Source organism: Solanum tuberosum, unplaced genomic scaffold (assembly GCF_000226075.1).
Source record: "Solanum tuberosum cultivar DM 1-3 516 R44 unplaced genomic scaffold, SolTub_3.0 scf00155, whole genome shotgun sequence".
NCBI classification, from domain to species: Eukaryota; Viridiplantae; Streptophyta; class Magnoliopsida; order Solanales; family Solanaceae; genus Solanum; species Solanum tuberosum.
Genome location: NW_006239081.1, coordinates 641,188 through 664,705, shown reverse-complemented (window position 1 = coordinate 664,705; position 23,518 = coordinate 641,188). Strand labels below are relative to the sequence as shown.

Sequence of the window (23,518 nt, the reverse complement as noted above, 5' to 3'; positions counted from 1 at the left end):
TGACTCTTTTCTAAAATTAGAAAAAATTAATTTCATTACCCTTAATGAGATGCTTTTATAGCCGCAGAAATGTAATTATGACACGTCTGAAATCATAAATTTTAGAAAGTTTTTTTTATACACCTTGTGCCCAATCAAATGGATTCACGTGAACTGAGATAGAGGAAGTAAAATTTAAAGATCGTAAATGGGATCGATAAATCCATTCTCGAAGACGAAGAACTATGTCCGCCACACCTCTCTACAACAAATTGACTCAAGGTTCGTTGAGCTAATTCATATGATATGACGATCAGCTAAAAGTAGAAGACTGTTGCCATGAGAGAAGATGGACGAAGAAGATGGCCCAATTAGATGAGGACATAATTTAATTTAATTTGGATCTTCCTCATTGGTTCACCTAGGGTGTATCGAACCAGTCATAATTTTTTTTTTTAATCGTATTAGTTTTATCCTCTTTTACAAATTCTTATGTTTAATGTGTAATAGTCAATGGAAGTTCCCTTCATTACAAAGAGTTAAACTAATTTTGTCATTATAAAATATTATAATTTTACAATAAAATTAAATTCGAGTGACTATATTTTTGACTGATAATCTAAAAATATTATGAAAAAACATATAGCCTACATCTGAAAATTCTTCAATTATTCAAAACGTTAGATGATAATCTAATATTTATTCATAAAGTTAAACAATATACAAGGAAATTTCCATAAATCTGCCAAAATACAACATGTGAATTGGAACTGCTAAACTCGTAAAGACAATACTTTCTTATTTATTTATTTTATACGATGATGGTTGACTAATGTTTAATTAAACAAACAATTCAAGAAAACAAATAATTATCTTTTAATATATTTTTGAAATTTTATAATCATAAAGTGTATTATTAAAAATGAAATAAAAAGACTTTAAGTTAAATTAAATTTAAATATAAAAAGGTGACCTATCCTTTGAGAATAATTAAGAAAAAGTGTCATGGAAAATGTAATAAATAAAATAGTTTTAAAAAAATCAATTTTGAATACGCACCAAAATACGAGGATGCTAAATCTTTATTTAGTCTTTTTCTTTTGTTGATAAATTACATTTAGAAATAATTTTAGTATAATTAAAAAAGAAAAAATACACAATAATCATAAACATGTATAACACTAAATTTTATAACTCATTTTCTTTTCGACATGGGAAAAGGTTGTGCACACTTAGTAATTGTAAATAGACAACTTAGGTTGAATTCAGAAAGATTAATAAAAACGAGTTAAATTCCAATTCATTCTTTTTTTTATATGGATAAAAATAAATTGAATATAAATGGAGTCCTAGTATATTTTAAAAGTTTACATTAAATTAATCCTAACATTTATGAATATCAAAAGCATTTTAACAATAAGAATCAAGTATAGTATTGGAACACATGTCAACATATTTTCAAGGTATCATACATATAAATGTAATTAGATAATTTGTGTATAAATAACTATAAATGACAATAATTGAAGAATTGTGTATCAAATTATGAAGATTTTAATATAATTGAAAAAATATTTCAACACAAATATAACATCAAATATTAAAACAGAGTAATAATATGAATTGAAACGTTATTTTTCTAATTCTAATATTTATTGTCATTTCGATTATATATTAATCATCCTGTTTAATTCTTTCACGTCACACATATATATATATATATATATTTAAGAATTTATATTAAAAATTATAAATATACTCTTTAATAATTACTAATGTAAGAGAAATTAAAAAAATTACATAATTACTGGCAGAACCGCGAGACATGTTTGATGAGCTTAGCATCTTTGTTTCCACTAATTGTGAAATGAACATAGTCAAGCAGATGATACCTATTGTCGCAAGTGATTTATTTAACGGAGTTGACATGTTAGAAAAGGCAAATAAGTTAAGGCCTTGGTGGGATAAATCGTGACTTTTACCGACTGACAGCCATATCTTGTTTGGAACGTTTACATTTGTTTGGGTTGGCAAGTCTAGATATCAAATCTCATCTTTAGTTGGCATATAAATATACTTAGATAAACATTTGAAATGAAGCTTTATCTTGATTTATGTATTGATTTTTAAATTGAATATAAAAAATAGAGCATTAAGTACAGTGATCTTGAATGTGTAATGACATTTAATTAAATTTTTGCGGACAATACTATTTTGGTGTAGTGCTATCCGTGTGTAGAATGACACACTTTTAGTTTGTAAGTATTTGAATTACAATCTTAAATCGAAACCTCAAATCTTGATCATAAGAGGTGGTAAATGTATTATATTTGTTTAGGTGGATCATGCTAATTACTCAAGTATCACTTAGAAATAAACTGAAACATGAAAAAAACATTAATGCTACATACAATTGTATTGCCATATATCAAGCATATGAAAACAATAAAAGGAAATTCATATCAAGCATGTCCGCTGTCTCTGAGCTCTCTTTCTTTGCCTTCTCATTTTTTTTTGAAAAAATGCCTTCAAAAAATTCCACAAATCATTTTGGCTTACGATATTTATACATGAGACTCCACATGACAGTTCCAACAACGAGTCCAAAGCTGGAAAATTTAACACATTTTAAATTTGTACTTCATTGGCTCAATCAACCTTAACGCATTTTATGATGCTTCTTTTTTGTTCATCACACTTAACAGGATGATTGGAGGATACCCGTTCTTCTCAAGGTGAAGGAAGCATTGAAGGTGAAGGAGCTAGATTCAATGGGACGGTCAGGACGATTATTTCATGTTATAATACCATGTTCGCTTATTTTATTTTGTATGATCACAATTAGACTTTTCGAAATAAAAACGACACCTCTAGCTAGTATATGATTGGGAATATGATCTTACTTTAATTCTTCTTCTAGGATTGTTTATTTATCATGCTCTACTTAAATGTTACATTTCGGCAATCCACTTTTCTTTTCATTAAAGAACCCGCTAGTGTTTATTATTATTATGAACTCAAACAAAAGAACAAAAAAAAAAAAGAATTTAGAAGACTTGTTGAAAAGAAAAAAAGACGTGAGTGGCATTATGACTGACGTTCTATACTGATTGAGTTTGACTCCCAACTTAAGTTCGACATAGTGGTGGAGCCAGAATTAATAGATGCGTTTGCAACATTTACTATATGTACAATGTAACTTTCAGATGAACCCCCCTAAACCCTTACTAGCCCCGCCCTTGATTCAACATATGGACTACCAACAAGGTTTCAAACTTTCACGCATAGGATTCTCAATTGAATTCCCATCAAAAGTACAAGTTTTTTCTATATTGCGCTTGAAAGCTATTTTCAGCTTAAAAATATTTAAAATAAGTCAATTCAAAAAATTACTATACAACTTTTGAAATAATAATATTTATATATTTCAAAAGCAGAAAAACATTCTGAATGTATACAACCTAGAATTTGATACGGAAAACAACTCAAAGTTTTTCATTCACTTTCTTTTTTCTAGATCATGATCAACTTCACCTTATCAATATAAGAGGTATTTTTTCTTTATTTATCACAAGAAAAAAGATATGGATTTAATAAAACTTTGAGAATAATTTTTTTAGCATAGTATTAAATATATGTTGTAATTCTTCATCCTTATATGCTTCGTCTGAAAATTTATTCAAATCGAAACTGTGCAAAATTTCTTTATTTGGATCTTGATTTTTCTCAAATTGGCCTTCACATATTATGGTTGAGTCTTCTATTTTTACACTCTTTAAACCTTTTGAAGTGTCATCTTCCTTGGTAAAATTTGTTGAAGCTTCAACTTTCAAGATTATTTTTTATTTTTTCGCTGTCTTTTTTTTAAAATTTTTTTTGTTGAATTTGCTTTCAAAATTAGATTTTATAGAGTAGTGCAATAGTGAGAGTAATTAATCAATGTATGAAATAATTACAGTGAATATTAATTACTTATTAGTTTTCCTAGGTCGGTCAAATATCTATATTCAAAACTAATTAACTATCAAGGGTATAATAGGAAAAATATTGTAAATTATGCATTGATTTTTAAAATGACAAATATTATGAATCAATTATTTATAATAATAATGGCATATAAAAAAAACAGAAAGAGTATAAATTCACTTTAAAATAATTACATATTATCTTACTAATTAATAATTTCATAACAAATTTCAATTCAGATAAACCACTTCTTTTAAATATAAATAATCGAGATAATATGAATACATATTACCTAATTTGACAAGGATGGTAATTTTGATCGTTAATTGTTTTTCCAAACAATTCTATTTTGAATCAAATTAGTACTATTTGTAAGTACGGTTTTAAATAGGATTTAGTTGAAATTTAGTTTAGAGAATTCTCTTCACAATGGGGAATCAAATATCAGAATTGGTGAAGAAAGCTAAGAAGAAACTCAGCGAAACTGCTAACAGAATGAAGTTGGATAAATCAGGTTTATTTACCACTAAACAATTTTTAATACTTAATTTTTTTTGTTACTAATCATGTTTTGCGTAGTGATTAACGGCTTCTTCATAATGGGAGATCAAATATCGAGAGGAGAAGAATTGGTGAAGAAAGCTGAGAAGAAACTCAATGGTTGGGGAATTTTCGGGTCCAAATATCATGACGCTGCAGATTTACTCTATAAAGCTGTTGATCGCTTCAAACTCGCTAAATCATGTTTGTATTACAACACCATTTATTCTTGGGATAATGCACAAGTATCCCCTAGATTATGATCGAAATTCAGAGATACATCTTAACTAAACTAAGCTTCTATTACCCTGAACCTTTTGGCTTACGTAAGCCAAAATGTGTACAAAATTACAAAACAAATGAATTCAGAGATAATATGACCTTAGTTTAGTTAAGATGTATTTCTGGAATTTCGATCATAGTCTAGAGAGGTACCTGTGCCTTACCTTCATTTGTTTGTTTGTTTGATAGTGGAATATAGTGTGGGAAGGTCTAAGATGATCCTTAATTACTTTTAGAAAATTCCTAATTTGTCTTTTGAATAGTGGAATTGAATGGATTCTGCTTATACGGACTTGAGCAATTCTCCTATCATGAGTTAGTTTTTGGGGTTAAATTAAGTTTCGATATCATGTTTGGTTGGGAATGGACGGGTGTTCTGCGTATATGGACTTTTGTAATTTTCTCTTAATGAGCTTGATTTTGGAGTTGAATTAGGGTTACGTGCCAATAGATTTTAATGGGAAAATTGGAGGTAGAAGATCATATAGTATTAGATGCACATTAATTAATCTTACAATGTTTGTCTTTCAGGGGATCGAGTTGGAGCAGTATACGTGAAATTAGCAAGTTGTCATCTGAAGGTATTATTGATCCTCTTCGTTATAACTTTTGTACACAAACTTAAATTCTTAAAACTATTTTCTCTTATCTTATCAGTTGGATCAGAAACATGAGGCTTCTCATTCTTACGATATTGCTGCTGATTACTACAAGATGACGAAAAATTTGAAAGGTTGTGTGTTGCCTTATTGTGTTATTGTACAAATCTTGTATGACGTTGCAGGAATGTCTTATGGATATATGTCTATTTCTTGCAGAGGCAATATCATGTCTAGAGAAAGCAGCACACATATTGCTGGACATTGGAAGGCCAAACGCGACCACAGGACATTATCAGGTACAACTATATTGTCGATGAGAATTCAGATGTGCTCTGTTGTTTTTAATAGACAGCTGCTAAATGTTTTCATTATGCATTTGAAAGATACATAAAAAATCTTTTGGATCCAGGAAATTGCTAAATTATATGAACACGAGAATGATTTGGAGCTGGCTATAGTTTACTATCAGAAAACAGTTGATCTTTTCCAGAGTATGGATTTAACATCATCTGCAAATCAGTACAGGCAGAAAATTGCAGAATACTCAGCTAAAGTAGGAAAGTAAGATTCTTCGTCTTGAAGTAGTACATAATATAGTTTTGTATTGTTGAACATGGAAAGAACAATTGAAGTTTTGCATTCTGTATTTGTCACAAAGATTTCAAAGATCAATCACGATGTTTGAGGAGATAGCAACATATTCCATCAGAAACAACTTGTTGAAGTATGGAGTTAGAGGGCATCTTTTGAATGCTGGTATTTGCCAACTTTGTAAAGGTGATGTTATTGCAATTAGCAACGCCTTTGAGCGATATCAGGTAAAGTAGTTTCCTTTCAAGACTCTTAAAATTTCAATGACACATGAATCATGATATATGTTTCAAGTACATAATGCATCCTAATTTACAGATACTGGATACAACATTTTCAGGGACGCGTGAGTGCAAGCTTCTAATGGTATGTCATAGCTTGTACTAACTCTAGGATCATAATGTGTTTGAAATATGATTATATACGAATAAATTTGGGAGAATACTTTTGCAAATGATAGGGTTTGGCAGCTGCTATTGACAAGAGAGATGTTGCAGAGTTTACTAGTTGTCTCAAGGAATATGATAGCACTATAAAGCAGGTAAATATAACACATTTTAAATTTATACTTCCTTGGCTCAATCAACCTTTTAATACATTTTATGATGCTTCTCTCATCTCATTTAACAGGATAAATGGAGGACACCAGTTCTTCTCAAGATGAAGGAAGCGTTGAAGGCGTAAGAGCTAAGGACAATTAGGATGGTTATTTTATATTGTACCATGTTCGCTTATTTTATTTTGTACGACCAAAATTAGACTTTTCAAAACAAAAAACCTTTGATACCTTTAGCTAGTAGGATTGCGGAATATGGTCGATCTTAATTCTTCTTCTAGGATTGCTTTGTTATCATGCTCTACTTTAGTACAAAGTACAAGTTCTATAGAAGGACCTGACCCATTGAGTGTATATACGCATACCATTTTTGAAAGTTTGAGAATATATATTTAACCTTTTTTCGAATATAATATTATTATTGTTTATTCAAACTATAGTACAAACTCATTGCTGCTTTTACATGGACTACAAAATTTACAAAAAAGATCATCCTTTTAAAAGGGAACATTATTTTACCTATAAATAAAATTACAACATGTGAAAGGTTATTTATTTAATTTAATTTATCAGCGATAACTGCGATAATTCGGAGTATACATGCAACTCTCAGCATACTTCACCAAATCTGCAGGCTGAGGCAGACGTGTCGCAACGCCTGCGTGTATATAACACAATCAAATCACTTAAAATGTAATTATAAATAGCTCTATATAATGGACATTGATTTATATGAATGGTGTAAAGTTTTTAGTGTTATCAGTACATATAACTTAAATCCAATTAAGACGTATGACGAAAAAGGAAGAAATGAGCTCACCGAGTTCATATGCTTTAGCAGCAACATTAGCAGCAATATGAGCTGAGATCTTTCTGATATTACCAAATGGAGGGTAAATCATCCCCTTGCCATAATGCTCCTCAGTTACTTGACTGGCCAACGCTTCCGCTGTTTCGCGTAAACAAAAATTAATACTTAAAGTTTAAAGTAGAGGGGAGGATGTGACACGTTGGGCGGTTGGAGAGGGGATTGACTTGTCCAAATTTGACCCAACTCGCCCATTTACCACCTCTGATGGTCAAGATATGAGATTTCGATATAAGGTTTGTAATTCAAATACTCCCTTTGTTTCAATTTGGTTGTCTAATTTTGACTTGAGACGGAGTTTAAGAAAGTAAATGCAACTTTTGACTATGTGGTACATGAACATGCCATGTGAGAAGTTGAAAATTAAGAGTTATCATTTATCAAAAGAGAAAAGAGACATTCTTTTTAAAACGAACTTAATAGGAAAGTAAGACAAACAAATTGAAACGAAAGAGTACTTACAAGCTGCTAAAAGCATGTCATTGTGCACACGGATAGCGCCAGCCATGACCAAGCCAAAACCAAATCCTGGGAATATGTAACAATTGTTTGCCTGTGATATTGCATGAAAGAACGTAAATTAACCATAATCGAGTTGATTGTGATCGATGGTACTTTACAAAAGGAATTTAAGCATATATATGCATTAACAAACCTGGCTAGGAATGTGGAGTTTGTTATTGTACTCTACTGGAGGGAAGGGACTTCCACTTGCAAAGACGGCTCGACCCTTTTCATAATACAATAAGAAACCGATCAACGTCGTGAGCTTTGAGTACATGATTTAACCAAAAACAGAACTTTAGCATTGAACTCATTGTACTTTCGAAATAATGGTTCAAAATATTAGTGATTTTTCACATATGCCTCCGTTGTCATGAATATTAACTACTTACCTCACTCCAAGTATAAGCTTCTTCAGCAGTGCATTCGGATTGTGCAGTCGGGTTTGAGAGAGCCATAATGAGAGGTCTCTGCAAATCATATTTTAGTCCGTCAGCTCAAGAAAATTTCGATTGGTGAGAAGAGGAAATGGAAAATCGCAGAAATGAAGCACCTTGTTTATGGAGGCCATAACCTCAATCACTTCCTTAGTAAATGTTTGTCCAACTCCAGACGTTCCGATTATGGCAGCTGGCTTAATGGCCTAAATAAATTTTAAAAGTGTTAATACATTCAAAAGGATTTTAAAAGTGGTAATCCCCGATTAGGGAGCTCATCGATCAAACCTTAACAGTGTAGAGGAGATTGTTGACAGGTTCGTGTTCATGTGCCCAAGGTTTCTTGTGAGCTTGAAGTGATTCCTTTCGAGCGTTTACAATTAAACCCTGCACATAACCACTCAATTATATAGACTATGTAAGCAGAGGAACCAATCGTAAACTTTGTGAAATGTGAAATTTAAGACAAATACTAGCCTAGGAGATGGTATATTTTCCTACCTTTGAGTCCACGAGCCAGATATTTTTACGCGCTTCCTCCACAGGAGCTTTTGTCTACAGATAACAAACACAATTTATCAAGTGAAACATACTAAACGAGAATACGACTTTGATATACCACTGGCAACCAAAATCTTCCACCTTCTTTGAGATCGCAAGTGCTATGAGTTCTGCTATGCCAGTTCCAGCCTGTGATCACGAAGACATCGACATGAAACAATTTAAGGACTTTAAGATCATTTCAATATCTTTTAATGTAAATTATCCATCTATATCTGCTATCGACACGAGTAGAGGCAAAAAGATTATATGATTTCAGATGCATAATATCTCCTCCGAATGTAAATCGCGTCATGAGTAAATCACAAAATCACTAGAAATTTGGGATTTCATCCAGTTATTGTATTCTTTCTCTAAGTCATTCATTGCTACCATTTGTATCCTTTTTTACATGCTCGTCTATGGAAACAATTGAAAACTTGAGTCTTTAAAAGAAAGTTCTAGCCTTACTTCTCCAGCACCGAAGAACAAGAATGTATGATCAGCTAAGGACCCTCCGAGCAGCTTAAGCGATGCAACAAGCCCCGCAAGTACCACAGCAGCTGTCCCCTGCAGCATTAATGAGATCAAAAACCCGAACAAAAGCAAATGTCCGGTGATATAGGCCAAAAGAAATGCAGCATACCTGTATATCATCATTGAATACCAAATGTGTGGTACCATATTTCGCCAACAGCTCAAAAGCGTTGTGATTCGCAAAATCTTCATACTGCAGATGACGTTACAAATATCAGACTTTGACTTTACATGAAAGGCGATGTGGTCCTTAACAAGTTTCAAACTACTAACCTGTACAAGAACTTTTTCACCGTAGTTTTGCTTCACAGCCTTCATGAATTCATCAAGAAAGTCGTAGTATTCCTACAAGGATCAAAACGAAACAGACATATCTCAAGAACACAGCGCAAATCTCAATTTATATTTCTACGTGGTAACAAGTACGATATAGAGTGATGCTATTATAAAATTGACCTTCCCAGTAGCTCTCTTTTGTCTGAGTCCAATGTAGAATTCGTCTTTCAATAGTTGCTCATTATTTGTTCCCACATCAATTGTTATAGGCAAACACTGCACATTTGAGCAAAACGATAGCATTTTCATAGTTACAAAATCATAGTAGTATATATGTTTTAACGAGTTTTGGTACCGCTGAAGGTCTGACTCCTCCGAGTGCAGTATACAAAGCCAATTTCCCTACTGGTATACCCATTCCCTGGGACAATATAATGGAATTCATATTCCATGTCAGGATTACTCATTCGACGCATTACAAAGTACTCAAACAAGAAAAGAAAATTTGTTTTTTTGGGCCAATGAATCTAACTAGAGGATTCACAAAAATGCAAGAATGTTGAAACTTAACACAAATTTTTAGCAATTTTTACACTATACTACAAACTTCTCCTATGTTGAGGGAGTCCATGAAGGACCGCACCCCAAGGGGTGTAATGTAGGCAATCTATCCCGACTCAAGCATTAGCCATTAATTCCACCAATCGAACCCGTGACCTACAAAATTTACATCTTACCTCCATTCAAGTGAACCCCTTCTATACACCTAGCTACCACACACATAATACACAACATCAACAACATACTCAGTATAATTAATCCCGCAAGTGAGGTTTGGAGAGAGCACTACATACACAGACCTTACACCTACCTTTGTGGGGTAGAGAGGTTGTTACTGATAGACCCTCGACTACAAACTAATAAAATATGTGTCGACAGATTACCTGGCAGCCGAGATCTCCAAGTCCAAGAATTCTTTCACCATCGGTAACGACAATAACTTGTATTTTCCTCTCAGGCCAGTTTTTCAATACCTCAAGGATCCTTCCTCTGCAAATAAATAAACACTTACATCTTTAGTTGAATTACTTTCACTACGAAGCAGTAAATACACTTTTAACTCGTAAAAGTACCATACTTTTCTTTCAAACTGATGTATAAACCCTGCGGACGCTTAAAAATGCTTCCATATTTTTGGCAAGCCTCACCAACAGTTGGAGTATAGACAATCGGAAGCAACTCTTCTACATTATCGATAAGAAGCTTGTAAAACAACCTTTCATTTCTCTCCTGCAAATACAATACAGAAAAGAAAACAGAGGAAGAATGAGAAGGCTGGCTAAATAAAATACCATTACAACATCAATTTCACGTATGGCCTCTGAACTTTACCCGTTATAATAGCAAAGTCACAAAACCATTTTTTTGCCACATTAAACAAACTGAAATTCACCAACTATAACAATAACTTTACATACTCTGGACGTCCCAATTTATATGCCATAGTTCAAATTTTGAAAGTCAAAACTTTTATTTTGACTGTGAATTTGGACACACAATTTTAAAGGTTTTTGAAAAATAATTTACATATTTAGAAACTACATAAAAAGTACAATAAGTCACAAAAATTAACAATTCAAATATTCAAAAGGAATACGAATAAACTTTGTTGACTCTCGAAATCTGAACTATGTCATACAATCTTTACCAACTTTACGGTAAAGTCACTAAGTCTAAGTTTTTTTCCGCTACACGACAAAACATACCTCTCAAGAAGACTTTTGTGTTACACAAAACTCTTATAGCAGATAAAGTTCAGTTACTTTAATCGAATAAAAAGTTAGGCGACTTTACTTGGTCTTATGGACTTACGATGGATAAAGTTAAGTGATCATACATGACAATGACTCGCACCCCTTCATATGAATAGCAAAACTCGATGCACAACTAAATTCATAAGTAAAGAATTTGTGCTTATAGTTTACCTCTAGTTCCATCAGGACAACATATTTATTCAAAGGGACTTCATATCCGCGAAGACTCTGCATAAGTCTTCTCTCCTGAAATGACATAACACAAGATATATAATAATGTAAGATCCTACATGACGCAAACATCAATAACTGATTCACGACTCAAATTCATGACTTATAGATCACTCTGGAACAACTTTTCCAACTTGTAACATTAATCAGTTTATGTACCTGAAGTTCCTGGGGTATAACCGCGGGTGGAAGAAGGCCTTGCAAGTAATGAACATCTCTTTCCTTCTCCGTGAAGGCGAGCCCTTTGTTGTAACGCGGATCCCTCAACAAGTTGTAACCACTAATTTTTTCCAGCCAAAAAGTTAACAAATATAACAACATTTTACAGCCAAATTTGCAAATAAAAGATAACAAACTCCCAAAATGATCAGAAAAACTACTTAATTCACAAACTTGAAACTCTTTACTAATTCATGAATATGATCTCCCTACTCAATGATCACAAGCTATGTTGCTCGGACTCTTTAGAAATGTCAATGGGTGCGAATCGGATTCACCAAAAGTAATGTATTTTTAGAGAATCCGACAAGGGTGCGGATCGAAAGTAAAGAGTCCGTACAACTCAGCTCACAAGTTTGTTAGTCAAAAATATTTCTTAAAGATTCCATTAACACAACTGTAATCACCATTTTTTAAGCTAATCAATCACTAACATTTTGTTATGGTGTTGGTACGTTGAAAAGAGTTCTTAGGTTTAAATACACGGCTACTAACAAGATACTACTATTTTCTTTGTTCTTATGACTCTTTTAGATTTCGAGAGTCAAGCAAATTTTTCTTTTTTACCACAATTTTTTTTGTACTTGCTGGATATGATTAATTATTGTGATTTATAATATTGTTTAGATAATAGTTAAATATTTATCTCAGCTATTACTTAAGACGGTCAAATGAGAAAAAAAATTAAATCATGTACTAATTACATTTTTTGGTATATTGAAAATTAATCATTTTTATTCCTTGACAGAAACAAAAATTTGATTTCACCGTATCATGTTGATGGCAAATCAATAGGTACTTTCAAATATTTAAGCGGTTAATTACTGTGATTTATAATATTTTTACCATTTATATTTTTACTTTATTTATTTTAATTTATTTGTCTTGATTTTTATATGAAAAAGACAAAAATGATTTTTTTGATTAGAAGCTTTTTCAAATGTTACATAAATATTTTAAATTATTAACCACTGTTAAATTAACTTACTACTATTTTTTATTTAGAAAAAAGTTTCTAAACATATAAAAAAAACCCTTAAAAAACTTTTGGAGATTCTATATGAATTTAGACTCAACATTAGTTAATTTGACTTAACTCGTATTTTAAATCAAACAAAATAAATTGTGAAACAAATTAAAACAAAAGAAGTATTTCAAACAAAAAAAAAACTTATGATTTCTATGTTCGAATTGAACAAATATATCAATAATCAAAATTTGACTCTTCAAAACCAAAACAATACCACATATATAAATTGAGACAGAAGGAGACACGTGATCCTCAGTGAGGAATTATCGATACTTATATTAGTGGAAGGAAGGATAGCAAATCGCGAAATTAATTTGAGACGTTCACAAGCTGACACGAACATTACGATTACCTAGAAACAACGAAAGTCCATGGAGTGATGAGTTGATCCTCCGTGGCACGATCTTCACCGTAGATATCCTCAACACCACCTCCAACCGTTGATGTCGGTGACATGTCCAACACCGCTTCACTCTTCTCCTCCATCTTGCTATCCATTTTTTTCTCACACACTAGTAAGTTGTAACTTGTAAGTAATTTGTTTTATTTTGCCACATATATAATATAGTAATAAAAAATAGATTAGCATTATAGTACACGTACACGTGTCTCAATAAATAAATATATACTCATCAATTCTTGATTCTTCCTTTACTTTGCCACATGCCATTTTCTTGAAAGATGTGGATGATGATTTTGTCACTTTCTTTAGCATATTGTATATGGATAAGTTAATGAATTTTTGATGAAATGGTTTTAGAGTTGGAGGAGCTTAACATACGATCTTACAATTTTTAGAGTATATGCCAACTTATAGGAATATAATTAGACGATATTTTCCATTTTTCGTATGTATATTAATCTATGAATATTTTGGTAATATAACTTTCGAATGATTTCTCCGTAAATTTTTTATAGAACTCGCCGTAGGAATTTGGGAGAGTAGTACGTATACTCTCACAATTTTTGAGTTTATTTTGGACATAAAGGGGCTAATTTACATGAATTAAGCAATTTTCTCAGTTTTTCATGTGTGTTAGCCCATGAATATTTTGGTGATATGAATTTTAGACGAATCTCTTTGTGAAAATCTTTACAGAACCCTCCGTAGGGAGTTGGGGTAGCAGTACGTACAATATCAAAAATTTTAGAGTCTATTTTGGGCATGTAGGGGCCAATTTACAAGAATCAGGTGATTTTCTCAGTTTTTCATGTGTGTTAGCCCATGAATATTTTGGTGATATGAATTTTAGACGATCTCTTTGTGAAATCTTTACAGAACCCTCCGTAGGGAGTTGGGGTAGCAGTACGTACAATATCAAAAATTTTAGAGTCTATTTTGGGCATGTAGGGGCCAATTTACAAGAATCAGGTGATTTTCTCAGTTTTTCGTGTGTCTTAGCCCATGAATATTTTCATGATATGACTTACGGATAAAAAAAAATTGAAACCTTTACAGAACCCTCCGTAGGAATTTGGAGGAGCATTACGTACAATCTCACAATTTTCAGAGTCCATTTTAGACATTTAGGGGTCAATTTATAAGAATTAGGTGATTTACTCAGTTTTTTCGAGTGTGTTATCCCATGAATATTTTTGTGATATAGCTTCCAGACAGCTTGTTTGTGAAACCTATACAGAAATCTCTATAGGAAGTTGTACTTATAGTCTCATAATTTTTAGAGTACATTTTGGATATTAAGAGGCCAATTTATAAGAATTAGACAATTTTCTCGAATTTTTTATGCGCTTGCAAAACCTTTATAGAACCTTCCGCAGGGGGGTTGGGGAAAAACATATACATTCTCATAATTTTTAGAGTCCATTTTGGGCATTTAGAAGTCAATTTACAGGAATTAGGCGATTTTCTTAATTTTTCGTGTGTTAGCCCATGAATATTTTGGTTATATGACTTCGAGATAATTTATTTGCGAAGCCTTTACGGAACCCTCCATGGGGAGTTGGAGGAGCAGTATGTACAGTCTCACAATGGTTTCCAGATGATTTCTTTGCGAAACCTTTACGAAATTCTTTGTAAGGATTTGAGGGAGCAATAAATACAGTCTCATAGAGCCCATATGGGGCATTTAGGGGCCAAATTACAGGAATTAGGCGATTTTCTAAGTTTTTCGTGTGTGTTAGATGAATATTTTGGTGAGATGACTTTCAGACGATTTCTTTGCGAAACCTTTATGGAACTCTCCATAGGGAGATGGGGGAGCACTATGTACAATCTCAAAAATTTTAGAGTTCATTATTGGCATTTAGCGGAAAATTTCTTTGTGAAACCTTTATGGAACCCTCTGTAAGGAGTTGGGGGGAGTAGTACATACAATCTCACAATTTTTAGAGTCCATATTAGGCATTTAAGGCCAATTTATAGGAATTAAGTGTTTTTTATAGTTTTTTCGTGTGTTAGCCCATGAATATTTTGGTGATATGGCTTCCAGATTATTTCTTTGCGAAACTTTTATGGAACCCTCTGCAGGGAGTTGGGGGAGCACTACGTACAGTCTCACAATTTTTAGAGTCCATATCGGACATTTAGGGGCCAATTTACATGAATTAGGCGATTTTCTCAATTTTTCGTGTGTGTCAGCCCATGAATATTTTGGTGATAAGTCTTTTGAATACATTTTTTTCAAAACACTTACGAGAGCTTACGTAATGATATAGGGGAGAAATACATATAACCTCACCATAATCCCCACTATTTCTTTAGCATGAAAAGGCCATTTAACATGATTTAGACGATTTTTTCGATTTTTCGTAGAGGGCCACTATTCTACTCTCTACTTGTAAAATATACTAGAATCAAGGATCAAATCAAACATTTAGCTAAAATAGAAAGTAGAATGTAACAGGCTTAGAGGTACATCAAGAATAATCTTATTTGCAGGTCACACATTAGTTTCAGAAGAGAAACTTTCAATTGTTATAGTGAACCATAAATCCCAATAGTTCAGTATTGCATACCGAACTATAGTGAATGAGATGATATCTTTATGCAGAATTGAGTTTTTGATAGAGCCAAAATCTGACTCGTAGCAGGATTATAAACATAAAAATAAAGTTTTTTCATATGTTGAGTTCATAAATGTTAAAAATCTTACGAATTGAGTCCATAAAATTTAAATCATATACACCTCCGACTCTTCTTATACTTTTTGTTTCAACGGGGTTGGATTATTTCTTCAAGAGTTGAGACACAAAAAAAAATTTGAAATAATATTCATGTTTGAATGTACTTAAATATAATATCAAAAGTGAAAAATGAATTTAAAAACAGATTATACTAACATGTTTTTCAAATTTGAAATATACCTTCAAGTTGAAAAGTTGTATTTCAATTTTTCATGTTCAAACATCAATTTTCAAATAAAGTAAAAAATATTTTTTAGATAAATTCTAAAAGTAGAAGTTAAAATGATACAAAATATGAAGGTGAAATTTTTTAAAGTACTAATGAAAAATGAGAGAAAAGAAATAGAAATAATTTTAGTGGTAAATTTTTATGACATAAGTGACCAGTTAAAGAATTAACTTGAACTTTTGTATGCTCATGCATTTTTTATGTAATGATAAAATAAAAAAACAAAAAAAAAACGGTTAAAACAAATAAGTAAAAAAATTATTTTCATATGTACAAAATGAGAGATTAAATTGGTTTCAAAATAAATTTAACAAAAAAAAAACATAAATTTATGAAAATACTTATATTTTATTTATAAATAATTATAAAATTTATATATATAACTTCTCGGTTCGGTTTGGGCTATGTATTTGTAACATTATTTATTTAAGGATAATATTTATTATCTAAAAATAAATTTGAGACACAAAAAATAAAAAAGACATTGAAGAAAGAATTATACACTATATTTATACCTTACAAATATTCAATTTGTAGGATTAAAAACAATGAATAGTCAGAGTAGTTTTTTTTTTACAATGAGTAGAATGAAAAAAAGAAATAAGAAAAGAAGGGAAAACAAGTATAATTGCAACTCCAAAAAGTAATGAATTAATGATGTATCTTGTTGGAGGGTAAAATTGACCCTTCTAATCTGTCCATTATACAAACTTTTGTTTTCTTTACCTATTATAGGAAAGTTACAAATATTGCTAGTGTTGAATCCTGGCCGGTGTTATTGAGGAATATCTTCATTTTTGAGATATTAGTTAGAAACGTCTCGCTATTTCTTTCAAAGGTATTGTATAGGTTTATCAAACCAAATAAATCTCCAATAAATCGTGCTTTGGATTGGAGAACAATTTCGCTACCAGAAGAAAAAAGAGTTTGATCATTCAAAAGAAATTCAAATGAGACCAAAGGAAAAAAAAAACATAAACATTGGGTGTCTAAAGCCAAAATTTAGAAAAGATAATTAGTTTATTTAATTTGTTTATATATTTTATCCTTATTAATTCTTTAAAGATATTGTAATTGATTATAGAAAAAATTATAGACAAGTTGTGCAACATCCATCTCAAACTTGGATTGTAATTTTAATTTAGAAAAAATTTGAAGTATTGTGTTGGCCTACATCCTGTGAAATTATAGACAAGTTGTGCAACATCCATCTCAAAGTTACAAGAAATAATCTTACCAAGAAAACTCAAATAAAACATGTGTGGAACAGTAGGATGAATCGCGATGCTCGTCATCTCAAACCAATTATAGCCCTCAAGTCCAAAATCCTCCGGGCATTGTAGAACAGTGTTGGCTACATTTCCAACATACTTCTTAACCCATACTACATCTCGACTATGAATATTGCTCGCAAGGTACCACACAATGATGGTTGCACAAATCTAATATTCAATGCAAAATACAATGCACCACTTGATCCAAGATGACAACAACCTTTCCCGGTCTCCATATCTCAGGCAATTTCAAATCCAAGCCCAGAAACACTTGTGGATACTATCATAAACAGTGATTTGTAGTCAATCATCAAGCGAACAGAATACTCCATCGATGACACTAGCTGATGGTGATTTCATATACGTAGAATGTAACAGTCTTAGAGGTACATCAAGAATTATCTTATTTGCAGTCCACACATTAGTTTCAGAAGAGCACAAATCTAATATTCAATGCAAAATACAATGCCTAATCCAAGATGACAACAACCTTTTCCGGTCTCCATATCATCAGGCAATTTCAAAGCCCAGAAACACTTGTGGATACTATCATAAACAGTGATCTGTAGTGAATCATCAAGCGAACAGAATACTCCATCGATGACACTAGCTGATGGTGATTTCATATACGTAGAATGTAACAGTCTTAGAGGTACATCAAGAATTATCTTATTTGCAGTCCACACATTAGTTTCAGAAGAGAGTTAAGCTAATGCAACTATTTATATGGAAGAAAGTATTTCTCACTACGTGAAAGAGCCATTTATTTGTTTCATTTCGTGTGTGTAAGCACATATATGATCTATCTAATTCTATTTTGTACTAACAATGCCGCAAATCAAACAAGTTAGGATTGACTATATGAATGCTCACTGACCACGTCACTCCATTTAAATCATCTCATCCTAATTTTATGTGAAAAAGTAGTACAAGTTCTGTATATCTTTTAAAGGATTAAACCATTCCTATAAAGCATAAGACATATAGTTAAAAGTACTAATGTCTACAAATATTCTCTACTAATATGCATTTTTTTCTTCCATCATATATGCCCTAGCTTTACTAAGTCTGTATGGATCCCCAGATTGTAGTTCTTCGAGACATCTTTCTTCCATGCAATTTCAAGTCTACCTCGTATCTTTCAACACCTTCTCTTGCGTACAAACGAACAGGTTCATTTAGAGCTTGATGCATGACATAAATCAAACCATCTAAAGCGACCATCCCTCAATTTATTCCCAATCTGTTACTTGAACCTTCTTGCAAATGCAATGATTTCTAATCTTGTATGATTGATCACACATCCATCTTGGCATTCTCATCTCTATGGCATTCATCTTGTGAATGTGACGAACTATAGCTGAATTGTTTGCATTTTAACTCTGCAATCTTATCTAATTGTCACTCTTATGTTGACTAAACTTGTAATGCATATATTCACTCTTAATTCTACTTATTATCCTAAAACCATAAACTCTCTAAAGTTCTTCTCCATAGTTCAACCATTTGATCGACGCCCTCACTTGTTTCATCAATTAGCACAATATCAACAACAATTAACATACAACCAGGAACTTCATCTACCATTATGTTGGTTAGCTCATCCACAAGTATGGCCATCAATTAGCACAATATCGACAACAATTAACATACACCATGTGCAGATCCTTCTTCCTCTAGCAATAAACTTCCATCAATCTCCTTAGGAAAAGTAGAGATACAAATCCGAATTGGTTCACCAACACTCTGGTAATGCTTCTAGTTTACAATTTATTACTCTTTCTCAAAGTTCCATCATTTGACTACACTACACTGGTTATGTTGTTGTAAAGTTTCATCATATGACTCAAAAGTTCACAAATTCTGGTTTCTACAATTGCCTTTCATTTCTTTATGACTTTACATGATTCTCTTAGGTTTATCCAACAATTAAAGGCTTTGATAATAAAAAGGGAAAGACTCTGTTTTGGGGACCCCTCCAAAGTTTTGAATTCTATATCATTTTTTTCCTGAGTTATCAACTCAGATGACCCAGTTGTTATTTGCACCAAAGCAAACACACACAAAAAAGTGATTATGCAGGTTTGGAATATGTATTTATTTATGTTTTTACCCCTCCCTAGGAGCTCCCACCTTTTTGTTCCCCTGGTGACTCAAACTCACAATCTTAGGATTGGAAGTGAGGGATGTTTAGTATCTAAGCAACTCCCTCTTGTCTGTATTAATTTCTGCACTGCAACTAAATTATCTGAGGTACAAGGTCAAGAGTTTCACTAATTCTAACTCTCTGAGGGATCGATCAGGTTAATAGTGAAGGAGATACAATATACATATATATTCTTATATGTTAAGAGTATATTAGCCCAAACTTTGAGAAAATTGAAAACCAGATAATGAAATATGCACTTCAAAATAATTAGCTAGAATAGAAACAAGGAATTCCATTATTTGTATCTAAGTTCAAAGTATATAGAATAAGTATTATTCAAATAAGTAAGAATAGTTTACAGAAGACGACGTGGCCATTGATACCATTCAAAAGGAAACAATTTGTAGCGCTTCATCGTTGGACCTCCTGAAAAAATATTGACAAGTTGTGCAACATCCTTCTCAAAGTCATAAGAAATAATATTACGCTGAAAACCCAAATAAAATATGTGTGGAACAGTAGGATGAATCACCATGTTATTAAACTCAATGTGAGGATAGCCCTCAACTCCAAAATCCTCCGGACATTGTAGGACAGTGCTTTTTACATTTCCAACATACTTCTTAACCCATACTGCATCTCGATTACGAATATTGCTAGCAAGGTACCACACAATGACGGTTCCCTTAAATATAATATTCAATGCAAAATACAATCCACCAGCTGATGATCCAAGATAACCACAACCTATTCCTCTCTCCATATCTTCAGGCAATTTCAAATCCCAGAAAGACTTGTGGATACTATCATAAACAGTTATCTGTAATGAATCATCATACCAACAGAATACTCCATCGATGACACTAGCCGATGGTGACTTCGTAAGGGTACAAGGAAACAGTCTTATAGGTACATCAAGAATAATCTTATTTGCAGTCCACACATTAGTTTCAGAAGAGAAACTTTCGATGGTTACAGCCAACTGTAAAGCAAACTGCAGAGGTTTTGCAGGTATTGCATACCGAACTATAGTGAAGGAGATAATATCTTTATTATCAGGGTTATCTACCTTACAAATAAATCCAATAGGTGGTGGATTATATTCGTCGTCCTCCATGCAGATTTGAGTTTTTGGAAGAACCAATAATTGGCTTGTGGCGGGATTATAAACATAGTAATGCACCTTTTTCACATTGCAAAGAAGAAAACCATTGGATGCTGCAACAAGATGTGCATTGCTATGAAAAAGATTGTCTAATGACTCATCGAAAGTGCCATCAATCACTGATTGAGACGACGAGAAGAAGCGTAACTCACGCTGAATCTCTGAATGTTGACAAAAGAAACCAACTAGATATGGTTTTTGGATCCATCGTCTGCAACGGCAATCAGCAATGTACTTTTCCCAACACTTGGATACACATTTAAACTTTGCCAGACATTTTGAAGGCAAAAAATCCAATATTTTTATCATAATATCTTCACAAATCTCCTCCTTTGCACACTTTCTCATCTGAGACACACCATTCATACTCGCAAATTCAAATTTTCAAAACAGAATACACTGGATAATTGTAGCAACTATTGTATTTCTTGAATATTTTTTTTGTGTATTACTGTATGTATATTGAAAACTAACTAGTAACATCCTATATTTTTTTTTTTTTTTGTAACATCCTATATTTATAATAGTAAAAACCAAATTAAACTAGGAATATGAACCACTCTAACTAACAAATTCTAATTAAACATAAATAAGTAATTACCATAAATAATAAATCCTAATCAAATTAGGATTCCTATTTCAACTTTAAATTATTATTTCCAACGAGATGAAATTTTTATATTGACCAACCCAATCCAATCGAAACTTGTTTGGGGATCGGAAAAACCGCTTTCAATACAGAATTGTTACAACTATGAGATTTTTATACGGGAAAAAAACTAAAGTATACAAATATAATACCCTGATAACCACTTATATAACAATAATTTTATTTTTCACTAACATAGCAATAGTTTTTTTTCAAATCTATGAAATAATATTATTAAAAAAAAATAGGTAGGGTAGTAATATGACCCATGATTTTCTCCCCTAATTCTCTCCCATTCTTTTACCTTCCACAATACTTAGATTGGTTATATGTGTTTCAATTCTAATTCAACACAATGAACGATGAAACGCATCAGGTATGTGTGATAACTAACGACTGAATTTGTGATTCTTTTAATCAATATATGTAACATATTTGGTGTTTTTATTTTCTTGATTGTTATCTTATAATCTATCTGGTTGGTACATGTTTTTTTGTTACAGGAACTAGGTGTTTATTTCTTGAATTCAAATTCAAATTCAAAATTCGACCATAATAAGATTGTATGATTATATATGATGGTGTATTTTAAGTCGTTTAAAAACACCATTTTTTTAAAATTGAAATTGGGTAGATTGTGCGGTGTAATTAATAGTGTATATTAACTTGTTATTAATCTGTCAATTCGTGATTGTTTTTGGCATCTGTTTTGGTGTAATTGTGAGGGTTTTTTGAGTTGATTATGAAATCCAGATTTAGTGATTGTATTTTGGTAGATGATTTTGTGGAATTAATGGTCTATTTTAAGTCGTGTATTAACGCCAAATTATGTGAATATTTTTTGATAAATTAGTAGGTGTAATTGATAGTGTATTTGCTATAAATTACCTGGTGTAAAATTGTATATTAGGTTTTTAATAAACAGCAACATTCGTTATTTTTTTGGTATATTTTCTGATGTAATTGATGTATTTTTGGTACATTTATTGAAGTAATTGTTAGATTTTAGGTCTGTTGTAAACACTATATTTGAGATATATGAATTTATTGTTAATGACTTCGTAGCCTTTCGTGTATTTGATTTTGGTTGAATTAAGGTGTATCGATGTGCTGGTGTATTTGATATAGTTTAGATAATTTATATACACCAAATTTGCTTGGTGTATGTGTACGTGTTTGTGGTATATTTGGTGTTTTTTGATAAAATTATGGTGTATATTTTGGTGTAGATCATATATTATTAATCATGTTTAACCATAATATGCACCACTTTGTTTAACCATAATATGCACCACTTTGTATATGAATTTTTTTGGTGATATAAAAAAACTTAACTATCTATTTCAGATTTTACTATTAAAATTTGTGTTTAGTATGTTTTTTAACTTTTCATTGAAATGTATTGCAGGAAGGTATGTGGATTTCAAGACCAAAGGAGTTATTTATGATGCAAACACTAATTACAACAACGTAATTAAGGTTGCGAAAAAAATTAATTGAATATGTTTTTGTGGTGTAAAATTATGACTTGTATATGTATTTTGATATAATTGTTTGATATGTTGGTATTGCTTTGTAAAACAACACCATAGATACAATACTTTGTAATTTATTTATTTTTACGAATGAAAATTTTATCAAAACTAATGATCTTTTCATATATTTTTGTCTAGTTATTCATTAATTTGATGATAATAATCGGGAGATAGTTGATTGCATTATCGTATAAGACTGAATACAATTGGAACATATAACAAAAATTAATTTTACAACGCGTGATTTGTTATCATTGTGGTTTAAACAATTGTACACCAAACTTAATCGACAATGTACACCACTTAATATACACAACTTTTAAATTAAAACTATAAAATAAATGTTTTAAGTGTAATGGTTTATAATAGTATAAATTATAGGAATCACATAGTGTAAGATC

At 31.7% G+C, this 23,518-nt stretch overlaps 2 protein-coding genes and 1 pseudogene across 2 annotated transcripts; 1 reads left to right on the top strand and 2 right to left on the bottom strand.

Moving 5' to 3' along the window:
* Positions 1 to 4,245: 4,245 nt before the first annotated feature.
* LOC102603080 (alpha-soluble NSF attachment protein-like) lies at positions 4,246 to 6,719 on the top strand (annotated as a pseudogene).
* Positions 6,720 to 6,964: 245 nt separating this feature from the next.
* On the bottom strand, positions 6,965 to 13,483 carry LOC102603300 (NADP-dependent malic enzyme). The gene is made up of 19 exons (XM_006353426.2): positions 13,325 to 13,483; positions 11,883 to 12,003; positions 11,664 to 11,738; positions 10,817 to 10,968; positions 10,623 to 10,728; positions 10,034 to 10,099; positions 9,859 to 9,954; positions 9,676 to 9,747; positions 9,512 to 9,595; positions 9,337 to 9,435; positions 8,968 to 9,015; positions 8,827 to 8,880; positions 8,614 to 8,712; positions 8,442 to 8,531; positions 8,281 to 8,358; positions 8,040 to 8,114; positions 7,847 to 7,937; positions 7,337 to 7,465; positions 6,965 to 7,174 (listed from the first exon to the last, which is right to left on the bottom strand). The coding sequence occupies exons 1-19, from the start codon at positions 13,468 to 13,470 to the stop codon at positions 7,086 to 7,088; spliced, it is 1,770 nt and encodes a 589-aa protein (XP_006353488.1). The 5' UTR covers positions 13,471 to 13,483; the 3' UTR covers positions 6,965 to 7,085.
* Positions 13,484 to 20,123: 6,640 nt separating this feature from the next.
* On the bottom strand, positions 20,124 to 21,299 carry LOC107061676 (F-box protein At5g03970-like). The gene has a single exon (XM_015311350.1). The coding sequence runs from the start codon at positions 21,297 to 21,299 to the stop codon at positions 20,124 to 20,126; it is 1,176 nt and encodes a 391-aa protein (XP_015166836.1).
* Positions 21,300 to 23,518: the final 2,219 nt, after the last annotated feature.